The sequence below is a fragment of the Vidua chalybeata genome, chromosome 1 (genome assembly GCF_026979565.1).
Source record: "Vidua chalybeata isolate OUT-0048 chromosome 1, bVidCha1 merged haplotype, whole genome shotgun sequence".
NCBI classification, from domain to species: Eukaryota; Metazoa; Chordata; class Aves; order Passeriformes; family Viduidae; genus Vidua; species Vidua chalybeata.
The window spans coordinates 120,711,896-120,730,546 of record NC_071530.1 but is presented as its reverse complement, the minus strand read 5'-3'; the positions used below and the strand labels follow the sequence as shown (position 1 = coordinate 120,730,546).

At 43.9% G+C, this 18,651-nt stretch overlaps 1 protein-coding gene and 1 long non-coding RNA gene across 2 annotated transcripts in view; one reads left to right on the top strand and one right to left on the bottom strand.

Annotated features, from left to right (window-relative positions):
• Positions 1-4,139: 4,139 nt before the first annotated feature.
• Positions 4,140-6,790, top strand: MSC (musculin). The gene is made up of 2 exons (XM_053950093.1): positions 4,140-4,707; positions 5,470-6,790. The coding sequence occupies exons 1-2, from the start codon at positions 4,186-4,188 to the stop codon at positions 5,554-5,556; spliced, it is 609 nt and encodes a 202-aa protein (XP_053806068.1). The 5' UTR covers positions 4,140-4,185; the 3' UTR covers positions 5,557-6,790.
• A 5,976-nt stretch (positions 6,791-12,766) lies between these two features.
• The window catches only part of LOC128797375 (uncharacterized), a 7,947-nt gene continuing 2,062 nt past the window's right edge, over positions 12,767-18,651 (bottom strand). The window contains exons 2-3 of the long non-coding RNA XR_008434101.1: positions 15,755-15,822; positions 12,767-12,942 (exon numbers count right to left, since the gene is read on the bottom strand). This is a non-coding gene — a long non-coding RNA (uncharacterized LOC128797375). The remainder of the gene's footprint in view (positions 12,943-15,754; positions 15,823-18,651) is intronic.

Here is an 18,651-nt window from a genome sequence, read left to right as displayed (position 1 = left end):
CAGAGACTCCCCCGACGGCAAAGGAGAGCGCTGCCCGTCCCTCACTTGGAGGCCGCCCCGCCGGCTCTCGGGAAGAGAAACGGGACAGCCCCAGCTCGCAGGGAGCGAGGAGAGGGGTGGAGAGGAGGGGTTTAACCTCGGTTTGTTGTCCCTTCACCAAGTGAATCATCGAGCATGTCCCTTGATGGCAAGGTTTGATCTCGCTAGGCAAAATCAATTCTAGTAAATACTTTATTTGTTTTCCTTCCAGAGGTTTATTTATAATCTCCTGTTTGCCTTATTTGACGTGGCTTGACCCACAAAGTAGTCTTTGATTTTGTTATATGGTGGAAAGACATTTTTTAGGGAAGTCCATCCTGCTCCTAAAACACACACACACACACACACACACACACACATACATTTCCAGTAACTGCTTGGTTTCTGCCTTCTCCCGTGATGATTTGGGATCCCCTGGGCTAGCTCACACGAAGTATCCCCAGAGAGGCGGCTATCAGGGTTCCAGGACATGGGCACCACGGCGCTGTCACCTTAGTAAAACGAAAAAAAAGGAAGGCACCATTCTTTAATGGTGCCTCGAGCCGTGCTAGTCCTCTGGCTAAGGACAGGGTACCCGGGGCACTGACTGTAGCAGAGATCATTCCAGTATAGGCGTTTTAAGTGGAGGCAAGGTTGTTGGAATGAGGGACAATCACACACTTTCCCCTTCATTCAGTGCCTTTACCGGGCAATCTGTGCCAAGCAGAATCGTCTTTGCTCTAAGTGGCATTAAGCCAAGGTTATAATTCATCCACCTGCTTTTCCTACTAGACCAACCATCTCCATCATCCATCACTTCGTGGCAGAAGCCTTGCACGCCCTTCACACAGCCTGGATGCTTGTGAAGAGATGAAGGCGAACACATTTGTCAGCCGCTGTCCTCTTCTCCTCCGAACATCCCGCCTTTCTCATCACCGCGGGAAAAATGAATAAAAAAAGCCCTTGTTACATCTAGGTCTTTCTGAGAAAGCGTAGCGCACTTCAGGTGGGGCGAACTCGATAACTCTGCTGAGTTCGAAGAAAGGACAAATGCCAAAGAAAAGCCGTATTTAAAGCACTTCATCGAGAACACATCATCTCCCTCCTCCACCCTGCTTTGTCGCTGCCAACACCCCAGAGGATGAGGGTGAAAGACACGGGGCTTTTAGCAGTTCGCCCTCCCATTCTCGGAGATAACCCGCGTTTTACAGACTTGGCCTCCGTTCTTTTTTTTTCTCTTTTGTTTTTCTGCTATAATTTATTTTGAAACTTAAGGAAGCAAATGAGAGGATTATTACCCCTCTGCCTCATCCCAGGCACCTGCCGGGTTGTTAGGGCCGCGCTTTTGTCGCGGGGTCGGCGGCTTCGGGGCACAGGCGCCTCCCGGCCTGTCCGAAGATGTACTCCGTCCTCGCCGGTCTTCAGCTGCCGCACGAAACACCCTCATTTGCTGCAAAAAGTTAAGAGATATGGTTTTCGTGGACTCCTCTTTGCTTGGTTGCATTTATTAACCTGAATGCCTGGTGGAAAAGTGGGAGGAAAAAAGTCCACTCCGCCCCAGTGAGATTCCCCAATTCAGGAATCTCCCCTCAGTGGAGAAAAGCTGTTTTTTGTGTCCTCAGGGCCAGCAACGGTGGCAGAGGCAAAGCTCCCTGGGGGAGGGAGTCTCTGCAGCTTCTTCCCATGTAGTAGCTGTTCTAGCTGCTGCTGCTATCCCTTTACACACGCACACCCCATTTTGCAAACCCAGGCTGCCCCTGCACCTCGCCCAGCGTGCGGGGATAGACCGTGAAACAGGGAGGGTTGCTGGCCTCGGAGATCGGGTACAGTTCGTGGTTTTATCTTTTAACGGAGAAAGGGGAATGGGACTGCACCTGATAACGGTAAAGCATAAAATGCTGCCTTGCTATACCAGGGGCTTACCCTACTCACCTCACAGAGATCATAAAGGATCAAAATCTTGACAAATGGAAGCATGATGTAATGCCCTGGCCCCATCAAAGACTTTATCCTGAAAATGATATCTTCGCCAGGGTCGCAGAAATTAGCGGTTTGATAGATGAGTCAGGTCTGCTCAGCTACATTGGGTGTGAATCCGAAGTAAACCCTGACTTCAGATTTACTCCACTGCGTTTCCCATTTCTTTTACTAACCAAGAAGTAGGCAAAGACGATCTGAGAAATTTGGCTCGTCTTCCTGCCCCTAATCCTTTCATCAAATGAGTCAAGGTGTCCATTATGTATCGCCTTTGATTCGCTGAGGCAAAGGTAGGCAGGAAAGGTGAGGCTTGGCATTGAGGCTCTTAAGACTGGGTACCATTTTCTTCTCTGCTTAAAGAAATTCAGTACTTTCTTCCATTAATCTTTAGCAGGGAAAGCGTTCAGCCCGCACCTGTATAAACAACCCAGATTGGGGGGGAAAGTAAACCTATATCTCTTCCCCTGCAGTATCTTTATGTACATATATATATATATATATATATATATATATATATATATGGATAATGCAGTCTAACTGGGGAGGAAGGGCAACCCCCAAGTCCAGCGTGCTGCCCTTTCACCGTGCAGCGTGTGGGACTCAGCCTGAGCATCTATCGTAGTGTCAAACCAAGTTCAAGAGATCCAGTTGCAAGATCAGCTGCCTGTATAAGTGGTTCAAGAAATGTCAAGTTTCACTTGGAAAGGCTGCCATTAAACTCGCTCTGATGTGGTTCTAGCCCCAGCGGGTGAAGTCGGGGTTTGCACAGCGTTAAGTGGCCTCAGAGAGCCTGCAGGGCTGGCGGGGACGGGAGCAGAGCTCTGGGCCCAAAGGCGGCTGGCGATGCCAGGAAAGTTGCGTGGCAGCAGCCGGGAGGGTTCCGTTCCGGCGGGAGAGAAATGGAAGGGAAAAACCGTGAACAGAAACTGCGGGACAAGATCTTTCCACCTGTTGCAGTCATTAGGTTATTTTCTGAGAACTGCATTTTTATTCTGGTTAATCATATTCAAGTTGTGAAAGCCAGCAAGGAACTAAATGCTAGTTCTTCATGTGAAAAAGGGAGGTTTTGGGGGAGGTGCGAGGGATACAAGTTGATGGCTGATTTTTTAATATTTCTTTTTTATTATTTATACCTCTGTTGAACTTGTATGGCAGCATTTCCATTGGATATGGGGTCCTCCATTCACCGGTGGACTCTATAATAAAAATTGAACTACAGAATTTGTTTTAAAAACCTGCAAGCAGCTCGAAAAGCTGTCTCGTTTAATTTGCTCTGTGACAGAGAGGCGTACACAGCCAATTTAATGGGTTTTAATTAATTGCTCTGAGGAAGGAGAAACCCTCGGACTGGAGCTTCACCCGAAACGCTATCAAACCACAGTACGCACGTTCCCAGCGACTTTTTGCGTTGCTCCCCACACACCGCACACCCAGCCCCCAGTGCCGCGTCTCCTGCTGCCTCCGCCCGCCCCGGCGGGGGCACCGGGACCGCACAGCCGCTTCCCGAAGCTGGGCAGGCAGAGGAAGAGCCCGGGGGGCTGGGGCCCCGTCCTGCCGCACCACTCGGCTGCACCGGGGTTCATACGTTGGGAAAATCTTACGCCCTCGAAGGAAAGGCAAGAGAAAGAGCGAGTGTAGATCGGCTGGAAGCAGAGTCCCGGGGCGCGTCTAGCCCTTAGACGGAGGGAGCGGTGCCCTCCTCCCCGCGCAAACACTGGCGGGACCAGCCCTAGAGATATTTTACGATCTCCGAAGAGAGGAGAGGGGTCTGTCCAAAGGCAAAGGCGTGACGCCCAAGAGAACACACACGGAGACATCCCACGTGTCCGTGTACCCCCATCCGCGTGTGTGTGCCCCCACACAGGGGTATGGCGCTGCGCACCGCCGCGCCAGCCCCGCCGCGGACCGCGGGCCGGCGCGGAGAGGCACCGCCCCCGGCGCGGGGCTCCGCAGGGCCCGACCCCCGCCCCGCGCCCCTCTCCTCCCCTCCGCCCGGCAGATGGTTCGCTCCGCGGACACCCGATATATAGCGCTGTCAAGGGGCGCATCCCCCCTCCGCGCCCCCCCCGCGCCCCCGCCCCGGCACGGACTCTCCGCTGCGGGGCCGCCCCGCTCTCGGCCGACTCGGCTCGGCCGTCCGCCCCCGCCCGCCTGCCGCGCTGCCCGCCTCCCCGCCGCCCGCCCGGGGCCATGTCCACGGGCTCCGCGAGCGAGGCGGAGGAGCTGCCCGAGATGGACCTGCGGGCGCTGCAGCTGGACTACCCGCCGCCGCCGGCCAAGCGCCAGCCCCGCGGCGAGCTCTACCCCTCGGGGGACAACTCCTCGGCGGCGGAGGAGGAGGAAGAGGAGGAAGAAGAGGAGGAAGAGGACGGCGAGGGCAGCTGCGCGGCGGGGCCGGCGGGCAGCGGCTGCAAGAGGAAACGGGCGCGGGGCGGCGGCCCCGGGGGCAAGAAGGCGGCGTCGGGGCCGCGGGGGCCGCCGCCCGAGGGGAAGCAGTCCCAGCGTAACGCGGCCAACGCGCGGGAGCGGGCGCGGATGCGGGTGCTGAGCAAGGCGTTCTCCCGGCTGAAGACGAGCCTGCCCTGGGTGCCGCCGGACACCAAGCTCTCCAAGCTGGACACGCTGCGCCTGGCGTCCAGCTACATCGCCCACCTCCGGCAGCTCCTGCAGGAGGACCGCTACGAGAACGGCTACGTCCATCCCGTCAACCTGGTACGGCGCGGGGGGCGGGCGGGATGCGGCGAGGGTCACCCGCGGGGAATCCCCGGGCACCGCTCGGAGCAGCCCCGCGGAGCCGGTGCCTCGGGCAGGGCGGCAGCGCTCAGGCCGTGCCCGCCCTGCAAGGAGAAACCCCCAAGGGCGGGGCGGCCCTGGCTGCTCCGCAAATCCCCGGGGGCCCTCGCACCGTGGATGACTCCGGGGCCGCGCTTGGCTTTGGGTGATGGCGGGTGTGTCAGTCCTGGGGAGTCAGAATAGGGGACCCTAAAGATTACATTCCTCGGCCATTAGGCAAGCTTAGTGTCCGAAAAAGGAGTAACTCGGTCTGCCGGCTGGCCTGCAGCACAAGCAGAGCGTCATGAGTTCATCGGTACAAAATTAAACACCCGATGCTTGTCACAGGGGTAAAACGTTTTCTTATATGCAGCAGAGTGATTGTTTTGGAATAGTTTATATGCTTTTTATTTATTAAATGACGCAAAGAGTTTCAAAGCAAGAGAAACATTGCAGTTTCGATGTGAACAGTGTTGCTGACTATTGTAGACCTTCCGTGGAGCATTTAATTATAAGGAAAAACGTAATGAAAATATTTGTTAGAGGAACTCAGCTCTCTCTGTGCTTCCCACAGGGACTAAAACATGATGACGTCTTTGCAACTGAACCAGAGTTAGACATCTATCGGTAATAAAGCTCCAGTTTCATACGAGGATAAACTTTCTTTTAATATGAAATACCTTTTTTTTTTTTTGCTTACAGACTTGGCCGTTTGTGGTTTCAGGAAGACCTGATTCTGACACCAAAGAAGTTTCTACTGCCAGCAGATTATGTGGAACTACTGCATAGTCAGACTAAATTGAAGATTTCTTATTGTTGATTTTTTTTTTTAATGGGTTGGGTATTTTTAAGAGCTGTGATTTATCAGCTCAGGACTAGTAGATGGGGCAAACTCCTATCTCTAACAGTGTTAAATCTGCATCCCTCATCATTCTTTCCCCTTAATGTTCTGAGGGCAGATTATTTAAAGCAGTAAATAATGGAGGTGGTTGAAATTAGAGGTTTTATGAACTGACTGCACCAGCTGAAGTCTAAGACTTGGCTTCATCATTCTTACCACTGCCTGAGGACCTGCTGTTCTGAGGCTTTTAAACTAATGGAAGAGGAATATAATGATATAGAATTAACAGCATGGACCAAAATACAATTCTACAAACTAACCCCAGTGTTATTTGTATTGTAAAGCAAAACAGTATTTTAAAATAGCTTTGAAAGTCAGATAGATTTATAATATATTTTGATGGCTTTTGTATTCATGGGTCTGGTTTATTGCAACTATGCAATTAGTCATACTTTTTTCTTTTGGTCCCTTTGATCAGAGTTTTCTTAAAAATGTGTAAGTGGACACATTCTGTTACAACTCATTGGAATTAAAGTAATTCCTTTGGTTATGTCTTGAAATGCCACATGTAAGAATGTAGGACTGTCCCTAGAAATGTGGCAGAGTTTCTGTGCCTTAATCTGGAAGGGAATTCTGCTTACTGTAAGGCCAGTGTGCATGTGTTTTAAAGAATGTGTTTGTATGATGCTGCAAAATAGCAAGAATTCACAGTGTTTTAAATATTTTTCCTGTACTGTTATGTTTATCATTGAGAAGTTTACTCTCAAATGAGTTAGTGTGTCATTTCCGTACAGATTCAAACATTGTAATAAAAAAACGATGCCATCAAATAAGTTGCAAATGTAAATAACTCTATTTTTTTATAAATGACATTAAAAGCTTGGTTACAGTGACTTACTGGTACTGTGATAGTGTGTGTCTGCATCCATATGTGAGCATCTTTGTAATGCATGTTCTTGAAACCCACTTTTGTAAACACTGTTATCTTCTCCATCTCTTGAGGGCAGATACATCTCCAGCAACAGAGTCAGATAAAAACACTTTCACCCCAAACAATTTATTCGAGGTGCAGTACTATATATCAATCAGCAGGGATGGCCAAGTTTTAACAACTTACAGAATGTTCTGTAATATTCTCTTCTGTGCAACAGAATAATAAATAAATGCAGATTAAGAAATTGAGGTCATACAGCGTAATAGCTCCTTTTGCTGTTTTTTTGGCATTTCCATATGTAATGTGTTTTGCTTTTAGCAGTATTTTTGCAGTGGGGAAATTAGATTAATTTTTCTATTTGAGAACAGAGTTTTCCTGTTTTAAGAGTAAAGCTCCTGAGATAAGATTTTATTTTTCTCAGAGCAGTTAACTCAGAGTAAGGGAGAAAACTGAATTGCTTTAGAGAAGAAACAGCCACTTCTTCCTTATAAGCAGTGAGGAGGAAGAAACATTTGTTTAATAAGAAACAGTTTAACATAATTTGTTGTCATCCTATGTTGTCAGGTCATCCCATGTCATGGATCTCTGGTTTGAAATACTGCATAGAAGTCCAAGTCTGACTACTGGTCCTGCAAGTATGTGAACTGCAGAAAATTGGTTTTCTTCTTGTGAAAATAATCCAGAGACACTGCAAAATAAAATGAAAAGCACAGTCCAGGATCTGCCAAAAGTGTTGCTTTTAGTGATTTGGGGGCAAGCTGTACAGAAACCATAATATAATTTAACTTCAATTTTTTTTCAGAGAAAGTCTGTGAAGGAAGAGGGCTATCCTAATTTGCAGTTAATGTAGCTGAGCTGGGACTCCACCTCACTTCCTCTAGGAAGCTTTATAAAAAGAAAAGAACATAAACAATAGAGCAAAAGTGAAGAACCTTTAGGAAGGCATAAGGTATGAGAAAACTCAACCAATGTTTATCTGAACCCTAAAAAAACGATTATTCAGCAGTTTAACTAAGGTACCACTTGAGATAATCTCAGTTGCGACACTTAGCTGGTTTTGGCCTTGATCCCAGCTGTAATTGGTTAACGACTCTAGGAGATCAGAAAAACAAGGAAAGCTGGAGAACTTTAAACAGTACAGAAAGTCTGTGCAGAGTGATGGAAAAAAATGTTCAATGTCTATTCCCAAATACAAAGTGGCTATGTTAAGTAAATACAGTAGATCAAAATGGTGTGAGGAGTGTGACATGAAGAAAAACATAGGCTTGCTTCCACCCATGCACCATACTGCATGCTCTCAAGTACATTTTGCTTTGTGGCTGCACAACAAGTTGAAATGCTTTCTTTGTAAAGTAATGGATGCATTTACTGTATTTTTTACAGTAACACACATCCATATGGTGGTGATGTCCCAACAGACTGTCAGTGGTTTTAGAATAGAAGTAAACAGTGGTCTCAGGTGACATTTCATGTCAAAATCTGGAGAGAAAATGGCAACTTTTGGATACTAAATGTTGTACAAGACTCAGTTTTTTCTTTTACATACCTCTATACAGAGATATATGTATTAGTGTACACTTATTTCTCTTAATACAGCAATTAGGGATGTTTAGATTTCTCCATTAAGGATCTGATATTTCAAATCATTAAGTTTAATCCTTGGGTTTATAAATTCTGTTACTGAAAAGTAAATTAATCTTCTTCTCTCTCAGTGAGATGCATTATATGATTAGGAAAAATATCAGGTAATTGAACTCTGGGTTTGTCTGTTTGTTTTGAGATAAAGGCTGCTGTCTTTCCAGGGGAATGCCAAGTAGGTCATATATTCTGGAAATCCTCACCTATAAAGACACACCAAAAATACATTATTAAAATTTTGAAACTTTTTTTTAAATTCAGATGAAAGTCATATCAGTTCTTTACATGAATGAAGAGAACAAAACATTCTAAAATGTGATCTTTTAAGCATTAACAGATTCCACTGAAAGATAAAAAAGGTCATCCTTTTTTTTTAATTAAGTTTTTGACAACCTGATATAGTAAATTAATTTCATTTTTAAAGCCTGACTGTTTGGTTTGTCTGGATAGTTACAGAGGTGTGCAGAGGGGAGACTTAAAATGAGAAACAACCTCAAATATCTACAGCTCATAAGCACAGAAGGTAAGAAATACATACATTTTTATTGGACTTGGCAAGTTTAAGCTTGATGATTTTGGGTTATATTAATGTTCCTTGCACAAGGTAAAAGATGAACCCTTCTTGATCCCATAAAGTTTTGCAGAATTTGCTGAAGCTGTTTTACAAATAAAATGCCAAATTACCTACAACTGATATTCTACCAAAACCTGCTTCATATGAAATCTGACTGGCAGATTACCTGCATTGACTTCTGGGGCAAAAAAATCCATATATAAAGAGGAACACTTGCCTCCCAACAATATATTTATGACTTTAGATTAATACAAATGTTGTGTGGGAAAAATATTCTTTACAAATATTCTGTGTGGGAATCTGATGGAGCAGATCATTAGCCATCATTAACCTTTCCTTTCCAATGCATGTGTTTGCTTACACAAGGGAATTATGTCTCTCATATTGAAAATGTTAACAATTCTGAGCAAACGAAACATAGTTTGCATATAGAAAATACCTAAGCCATACGATTCCCTCTTAGTATATTTATACATGTACTATTTAAAGAACTCTCAGCTACTGTAAGGATTCTGAGTAAAAATTTGGTATTTTTGGCTAAGTAAAGGTCACTATGTAAGTGGTACAGTTGCCATAGGGGTCTCCCAGGTGAAAAAGGGAGTTAAATAAATTATTGTAAGATCTCAATAAGTACCTGAAAGTTACTCTGTCTTTCTTTATTGACTCTAAAAGGACCCGAAGAGGACCAGCTGCAAAATTCAGTTAAATATGAATGTTTTAGTTAAATATCTAATGTTGGGAGGGATATAGGCAGGTTTAAAAGTCAGAACTTTATATGAGCCAAGGAAGCTACAAAGAAGGAAGAAGGGGGATTTAGAGCCACCCAACAATACAAGCCTATAGTAACCTCATAAACAAATATTACATACATTATTTGGATGAAAAACATGGAAAGCTGTCCATTCTACTGAGCAACAGTCACTTCTCCACAAGTAACTCATTCTTGATATGGCAGGGCAGGTTCTCACCAAGACTTATTCCAGTTATACCTACAAATAAGGTTCCACCACTGGACAGAGTTTATCACACTCCAGCTGAAAGATGTGTACACAGAAATTTTCTTCAGAGCACAAAAGACAGATGCTGAGCTGTCTTGCAGACCCTAAATACCTATATCCATAATTTTATTATACTCTGACAAGAGGGCTCTGGGATGAGTTGCTACATTATGCAGAAACTTGTGCTATCACAGTGCAGGCTGGTTAGGATTCAGGTACTAAGAACGAACAGGTCTCAGTATCTTCCTTGGCTCTGAAAAATGTGTAAATGCAAATTAATAATTAAAAAAAACCCTAAAAATGCATTAGTTAGAATGCAGCATGTGAGAATCTTACTAGAGTTAAAATTCCTACAAAAGTTAAGACAGCTGAAAGGATTAATATAGTTATTCAGCAAGTCAAGCAAAACTGAGAACTTGTGGCTGATGTAGAGCTGAGGAATTGCTCCTGTAATATTGAGCTTCTGACATTCTGGGAGGATCTGGGACTAGAAACATGTGGTGACACTCAGAAGAACTATAATTAACCTTGATGTGACTGGAATTTAGCAAGCAAAGGAAATCACTCTATCTTTTCATAGCAGTGAAACTGTTAAAAAGAATTCACATTTCCAGGGTTAAAAATAATTCAGACTGTGACAAGAAAAGCTCTCTATGACAACAAAGCAGGCAGAACTGTGAGTCAGAATAATTGCAAAAACATAACCCCAGTCCAAGCAAACAGGCTGCTCAGCATTTGGGACAAAAAGTCACGAGAATAGCAAAGGATTGCATCAGTGTGTGTTTATGAAGGCCTGTGTAGTAAGCTCAGCACACATGAAGAGCATGGAAGACAGCACCTTTATCTTACAGGAATTTTCACAGAAACAAAAATAATAAGATCAATGGACAGTAATCCAAAAATTAATGGATCACTTTTTAATTTTAATTCCAAGTTGCTGTGATGGCAGAAGCTATATCAGTAGCACCTTAAATCCCATAGTCAGTAAAAGATAAGAAGTAAATGTAGGCATGACTATTCATAGAAAATTGGTATTGGAACAGCATAAGAAATTACTGTATTCTTTGAATTTTGTCCCCTTCAAAGAGGACCACAAAAAAAAAAAAAAAAAAAAAAAACAAACAAAACAAAAAAAAAACCATTTTGCTATTTACTAGGAAGGTGATTTGAAGTCCCGAAAAAGCCTTATATTCCTGTGTGTGACATTTTCATGTTATGTATGGATATGCTTGAGACTTGTAAGGTCTATTAGGATAGCTCTGTATAACTGTGGAGGTTATAAAAGGTCACCCTGTGTATGCAGGAAGACCTCTGGGGCACTCAAACCTCAGAATCACAATTAAATGTCAACACAGGAAAAACACACATCACATTCACATTCATATGGGTTGTGCCCAATTCTTGCCCTTTTCATAGGAAAAGGAGCAAAACTTGTGGTGTTTGGGGAATGATTGAGTAAATGACATTTTGACATGAGAAAGAGTGGGAAAAAAAAAAAAGCCAAAGAGAAAATTTAACCCTTTTCTGTAGGAGCCCTTGATTAAAACTAAACTGCCAAATTGGCGAAGTTATAATGAAGACCATTATAAGGAACTACTCCTCAAGAGTAAATTTGTCTTCATCCACTAGAAATGAAGTGTCAGCTGGAGCTACATGGAGATAAATGTATGAAATTCAGCTCTCTGTACAGATATTTGGATTACAAGTTTAGTGTTTAACAGCATGACAGTGATGTTATGAAGCATAAACTGAAAACCCTCTTGAAAGACAGCCCTGAGGTGTCTTATCCTGGCTAAGGTGTAACTATGTGTCATACATAGAATCACACTGAACTCCTGAAATACAGTACCCACATATGCATAATATGATTTGTACCACAGCCTATAATAAACCTGCCCCATGGAGTTGTCATGAGTTAAAAAGCCAGTTAAGTAGCCAGTAGCACTGCTGAGCATTGCAGCTTCAGTGCCTATGCTGCTACATAGTTGGAGAGGTCCCTGCTTGGTTTGTGGGTTTGGTATGGGACACATGCCATTCTCCCAAGCACTGCCAAGCCATAGTTAGTGAGTCAGCTGTGGATAGGGATCATTTACAATATACAGTTGAACTCATAGTATTCTGGAGATTGAGAGTGCACAGTCATAAGCAGCCTGCACACAAACTAGCCCAGGACAGGTGACCTCAAAGGCAGAGGCCAGTCTTTGTAGAACAGCCCTTCAAGCTATTTAGTACTTTAGACATAACCTCTGTATTTTAAGTGAAGTATCCAGTTCACAGAACTTCCTATGTTTCATATTTGATCCAGATTTTTCTCTTATTTTAGATTCTTCTGGGCAGAGAAGACCATGCATCCCTTCATTCTTATGTATCTATCATCAAGAAGTCTTACATCCAACTAGGATGTTACCAAACATTTGAGCAAAATGAATGAAAATCCTGACATTAAACTGTAGATCCTACTGCTGAAGCTGAATAGAATCCTTAGGATTGTAAAATTTCTCTAAGAACATTAAGTGCAACCACTAACCAGCCACTGCCATATTCAATACTAAAATGTATCCCCGAGTGCCACATCTATATGTTTTTTGAAGACTTCTAGGAATAGTGATTCCACCACTTCCCTGAACAAACTAGGTAGGTGATTTCATTTCAGTTTTATGTCCAGCTCCCTTGTAATATATGCCCCGGTGTGCAAGACAGTGGCAAGTCTAGCAGTGGATTGAAAGACAGCAGGTCATTTTTTTTCTGAGTGTAGTTTAACACTAAAATGTACATGAGGCATCAAATCAATATAACAATCCCTATTTCCTCTTCCAGGTTTTCAGTGTGTGTCTCAAGTACTAAATATTAAATAAACCCTTTTCTTTTTTTCACTTCTTAGATATGCCTTTACACTGTCATTATTGTAAAGCCAAAAAAAAAGCTCTTTTTTTCTTCAACAGTTAAGACAAAATAGACAAATTATGATTTTTATAATTTTTCTGACAGCAGCCACTTTGGATACCCACAGACACAGAAAGACACATTTCCCAAACTCTGGTAATCCCACAAAAGTGTGCCTCTGAATGAGGGTGGGGAGACGGCCCCAGGTGGCCTTCAGCGTCTCTGGCTGGCACAAGTGTTTCCTCTCTGTCATCGAGACATGTGCCTGGCTCTTTTCTGAGATGACTCCTGGAGAACTGGCAGCTGGCTGGGAGACATGAGCAAGAGGAAAAAAATTCAGGTGAAACAAAGAGAAAAACTGATTTGTAAAGAGCCTGCAGATTCTGCCGAAAGGGCTATGATGGATTAGAAAAAATCTCGAGGTGGGATGAACTTACTCACCGCTTCAAAAATATTTAAATACACCTACAGAAAGGACTAGGGGGAGGTTATCTAGTTACCCCAGCTTTGAACCATAGAATGATAGAATTATTAAGGTTGGAAAAGACCTTTAATATCACCAAGTCCAACCATCAGTTTGTGAGCTTGTTCACTCACTCCTAAGCATTACTTTATTTAATAAAGTAGTATCAGCAACAAATACTGATGGAGGACTGATGGAGTATCAGCATCAAATACTGAGGGAGGGCTCCTAACTCCTCTGCACCTGATGCAGAGCAGGCACCTCTTTTCTTGGACAGCACCCGTCCCATTTTAAAGTGTCCGAGAGTGCCGCCTTCTCCCCTCGGCTCCGCTGCCTCCCCAGGCGTGACAGAGGCGCTCCCCGGGCCGCTGCTGCCCCGTCGCTCCTCCCGCGGGAACCCAGCGGCCCGGGCCGGCGGCGGAGAGAGGCCCGCCCGCCGGGAAGCGCCGGGAAAGGCGGGATCGGCCCCGCAGGCGGGGCACGGGCGCCCCCCGGTGGCTCTCTGGGTGAAGAACCTTTTCCTAATGTCCAACCTAAACCTCCCCTGACACGGCCTCAGGCCATTCTCTCGGGTTCTGTCACTGTCACCACAGAGGAGAGATCAGTGTCTGCCCCTCCCCTTCCCCTCATGAGGAAGCTGTAACTGCAATGATGTCTCCCCTCAGGCTCCTCCAGGCTAACAGACCAGGTGACCTCAGTCACACCACATATGACTTCCCCTCAAGGCCCTCCACCATCCTCGTGGACCTGCTTTGGACATTCTATGATAGTTTAATGTCTTTTTGACATTGGGGGGCCCAAAACTGCCCCCAGCACTCGAGGTGAGGCCGTCCCAGTGCAGAGCAGAGTGGGACAATCCCCTCCCTTGCCTGGCTGGCCATGCTGTCTGTGATGCCCCCCAGGACACGCTTGGGCCTCCTGGCTACCAGGGCACTGCTGACTCATGTCTCATGTTCAACTTGCCATTGACCAGGACTGCCAGGTCCTTTTCCATGTTGCTGCTTTCCAGCCTCTCATTCAGGAGTCTGTCTGTACATCCAGGGTTGCCCCACCCCAGGTACAGAATCTAGAACTTTCCCTTGTTGAGCTTCGTATGGTTGGTGATTGCTCAGAGCGTTAGGAATGAATGATGTGGGGATCAGCATTAGGAATGGCACTGGAATGGTGTTAGAGCCCTTGGTACCAGCCATGGCTCCTTCAGTAAGCCCACGGACGGTGAGGCCTAAGGAGCCTCCTGTGGGGGGTCTGTGTGTGCACGGGCTGCCCACAGCTCCAGTGGAAAATCCCTGAATGTCCCCAGCACCCCGATTCCCTGCCAGTGTGGCCAAGAAGAAACACGGGAACAGGAAGTAGGTGCAAAGGCGGTGTATGCGTGGCTCCATATAGAGTGGCACCAGCTGTGCCTTACCCAGAACAAAATAAAAGTATTAAAAGAAGATGGGAGGGAGAGGAGCTACCCAGGATGCAGGGTCCAGCCTGCACCTACAGGCCTGCCCAGCTCAGCGTGGCTCACTCCTGCCAGTTCATAGCCATAGAACAGTCCTTGCCCCAGCAGATTTTGTCCTCCCCTATCAGGGCTGGGACATCTTGTGGTGAAGGACCCTGGGGACACTCTACAACCTGCTCTTGGTGTATTTTTACAGCACAGGCTCCCCTGAGGCATTTCCTATTTACACTGGTTGTTTTGTTTGGTAAGTAACAGCCTGTAATCCTGAATGAAAGGGTCAGTATGGAAAGAGACAGCTACATCTTGTGGTCAGAATGGGAGACAGGGACTGTTCTCATTTGCTGGGCTATGGAATAATATTGAACTTTTAATTTCTCTGTGCTGTTCTTGCCTGATGGTGTTTGGAGCCCAAGATATGTCTTGGGCTCCAAAAACCATTCAGAACTTCTATTAGTAAATAAAAATAAGTAAAGGAATGACAATATTTTGTTACTATGACTCTCTTTAGATAATTAGAAAGTTACAAATACCTAATTATAGAAACACAAGCTTAGAATGACAATCTGTACTGATGTTTTCATAGACTGAGTGGTCCTTTTAGTTCATCTCTCCCTCATTTTTTTGCTTTAGATAAGAGAGAAAGATTTTCTGTGGCTCCAGTACAAGAGGCCTACTTGAATCAACCCCTTTGCATAACCTTCTGAACTTTTAAATGAAATAAACACAGTCTCATGCATTCATTGACAAATACTGGGTTTATACTGATTGTACTGAGCCAGGAAAAGTGAGGCTGACCTGATTTCAGACATTCAAAGCATCCACTAAGGGATAATTTCTCAAAGTCAGCTCGGAAAAGCTGGGGCCAGGACGACAGGGGTGACATGGCAATAGTAATGCAGGTAACATGCCTGGGTTGAGGGACAGGAGTCAAACTCAGTCTTGCACTGTGCACCATAGCTGTTTTCAGCTGTATGCTGAGGCAATAGGAGCAAACCTCCTACATTCCCAAAGACCCGAAGCTGGCAACTTTCCAGCAATGGCTAGAATTGCAGATGTTCAAGACACTTTATACTTTTCCCCTTTATTGCCTTAAACACAGGAATGAAAGAAATAAACCTTGCCCCAATGCTTCTTATCTGGTATGACAGCTCCTCATCCTTGCACAGGAATTAAATAAATGAAACATCTTCCTATTACAACTTAACCTACCTCACATCTGCTTATATTAGGTAGTGGCTTCAATCTTATGTCTCCAAACACAGAACAAGGGATGCAGCCTGAACAAAGAGGATGAGATCTGTGTCAGATAAAGAGAAAATCAGAAAGAAAAAATACAGAAGGGTTTTCTTCCTCCTCTATCCATAGACTGATTCAACAGTGAACTACTGACTGCAGTTAGGAAAATCTACTACTGTCAGTACCACACAGTGGGAATAGCAGAAATGGCACTATGAAGATACCTAGATTTACTGTGTCCCTGTGTTCTTTCTTATTAAGCAATAATTCCAGAAATTTGAGAGGTCTCCTTGTACCTTCACCTTTTCACTTTGACTCTCAGCTGATAAGCTAAAATCCATATTGACTGGAAAATGCAGTAATGAAATACTGACTTGGATGAAAATGTTGACATCAGTGGGATAAGACTCATTCTAAGAATTTAGCACATTCAGATTTTATCTCTTTCTGCTCTTCAAGTTTATGTTAGGAGCAGTGATCCAACATGAAAAAAATTACTGCTGTGAAAAAAAAAGTAACTTTAGTACATCAGAAAAATTTTTTTTCAGTTCCTTAAGCAAAGCACTTCTACCTCCTTAACCTGTAATTCTTTAAAATTTTAACAACTAAGCATCTGTAAGGAGGTCTGATTCATCACTCAGCCTGATATTGCATTGCATTGCTTGAAGTCAATCTCTACCCTGTTAAGAATGTATCCCTGATGGTGGAGAGTTATGTTCTGGACAAAAGAATAAACCCTTACAATTTGAATTGTGCCCTAATGTTCCTTGCACACTGAGAGCACAGATAAAATACAGATGAGATGTGATGACTGTCTCTCTGATTTGTTTTGGTTTTCCTTATGATTTTCTGATACTAGTTCCCCAATAGTGAAGTAGAACAGCTTCATTACCAAGCTCCTTTCATCTTGCCACATAGGATAGATTTTTTCCTTGTTGAAACAGTCTTCCAAACATGGGAAATTTGTCCAGACAGAGTTTCAGATTTTATCTATAGGCAATAGATTTGGACTAAAGATCTTGACAGTCTCAGATTGCAGCAGACTGTAAAGAGATGGTAGTAGGACCCTTTAGGCAGCCTACTTTGTTTGTGTAGTCTATGATAGAGCTGAAAAGCTGGGTTGCCCTGTCTGGAAGGTGAATCAGAATGTACAAAACCCTCTTCTCTCATCTCCCTCCTTAGATCTTGTTCACTTCAGTCTGCTGATAAACTTAGGTGTCTGAGAAAATGTGGAACTGTTTTCTTTCCGTTTTTCTTAAGTGGTCTCTTGGGGATAGAACAAGGAGACCAACCTTCACCTTGGGAAGGGACAGAGTATACTGCTTCCAAATCAATGTATCACTGCAGAGTCCCACATCTCTGACACACAGTTCCTCCCAGCTCCAGTCTCTCCATCTCTGTTCTATGTTACCATATACAACAGACCTCAGGGTAAAAGCACATTTTATCCCGGAGTAAATTTTTATAACTTAGGACATTAGCTAAACACAGCAGTGATTGTTTACATATGTTAATATTTAATTTTGCTTGAAGGGATCATTCTGCCACTGTTATAAATCCTGCTGTAGGATTAAATGCTCATTTGAATGTTTCAGTTTAATTATTTTCAATTTTAATCCAAGAAAGCAAGAAAAGGCCAAGAAAATCTTCACATATGACATTCAAAATATAAATTGTGGGACCTCAGCTGAGTTCTTCAAGAGTAGATCATCCTAAAACTGTGACTGCTAAAAGTGTCTTGGACCCAGTAGATTTCAGAACATAAGCCTGTAGCAGTACATAACCAAAGTGATGAAACAATTACATGAAATTATTATTACAGAATATTTCAGAAGCCCTTTGCACTTCAGATTATGTATTTCCCAGTCAAGTCAGTAGGAATTAAAAAAAACCCAAAACTTGTCGCTAAAATATTTATGCTTCTGTGAAAAGAAAATAGCCCCTTGAAACATCAAATTCTAAATTTGGTTTACCCATTTTCAGTAAACAGTGACACCAAGCAATATATTCACATTTAAAATGAAAGGGAATGTGCACACCTTTTAATTTTAGGTATACTATTTAGATAGCAGCTAAGATGATTTGCAGAGAAACTGAAGTCCTCCAGACCTACTTTTAATGTCGTATCACAGTCCCTTCCTAATATAAGCATATATTTTTGGATACCTATATTTAAATAAATGGCCTTGCAGATCTGAAGCAGTGATACTGCTTAGCTCAACACCCCCAAAATGGGGTAGCACGAAGGGACCTGACTCATACAGTAAAGAATAATATATGCTTGCCTGCTGAGAGCTGGACATCCCAGAACCACAGAGGAGGTGTGAGTTCTCTCTCTCTGGCTTGCTGGGGCAATGGGAGGAAAGAATGCATTAACAAGCTTCTCCTTAGAGCCAAAGGACTCAGTGAAATTGCCTACCAGGAACTCCAAGTAGCTGATGTGCCAGGCATATAGGCCTGCATGAGCACATGTAGACAAACGTGCTCAAATCCAGCCATACTAGAGTCATTATGCAATTGTCTGACCTTTTAAAGCATAACAATAACTTTTTTTTCACATTCATTTGAACCTAGAGCAATCCTTTCTGTCCAGCAGTTCACTATTTATGTCAAAAGGCACTTAATGGGAAGGCATTTTTCTAAGGAGATTGAATTTGTGATGACAGAAAAAAAAAATATCTTTCAAGAGGATGCATTTAGGCTGTGTGGGAAAAAATGGTATAACCAGCATGTGAAATTTAATTGGAGGTTCAAGTAATTTGCTCAAGGAATCATTTATCCTTATTTCATGAATTCTGGAAAAATTCACTCAGTTCACACTTGATGGTTTGATGTAATATTTTTCTGCCTGAATTCATTCCAGAAACAGT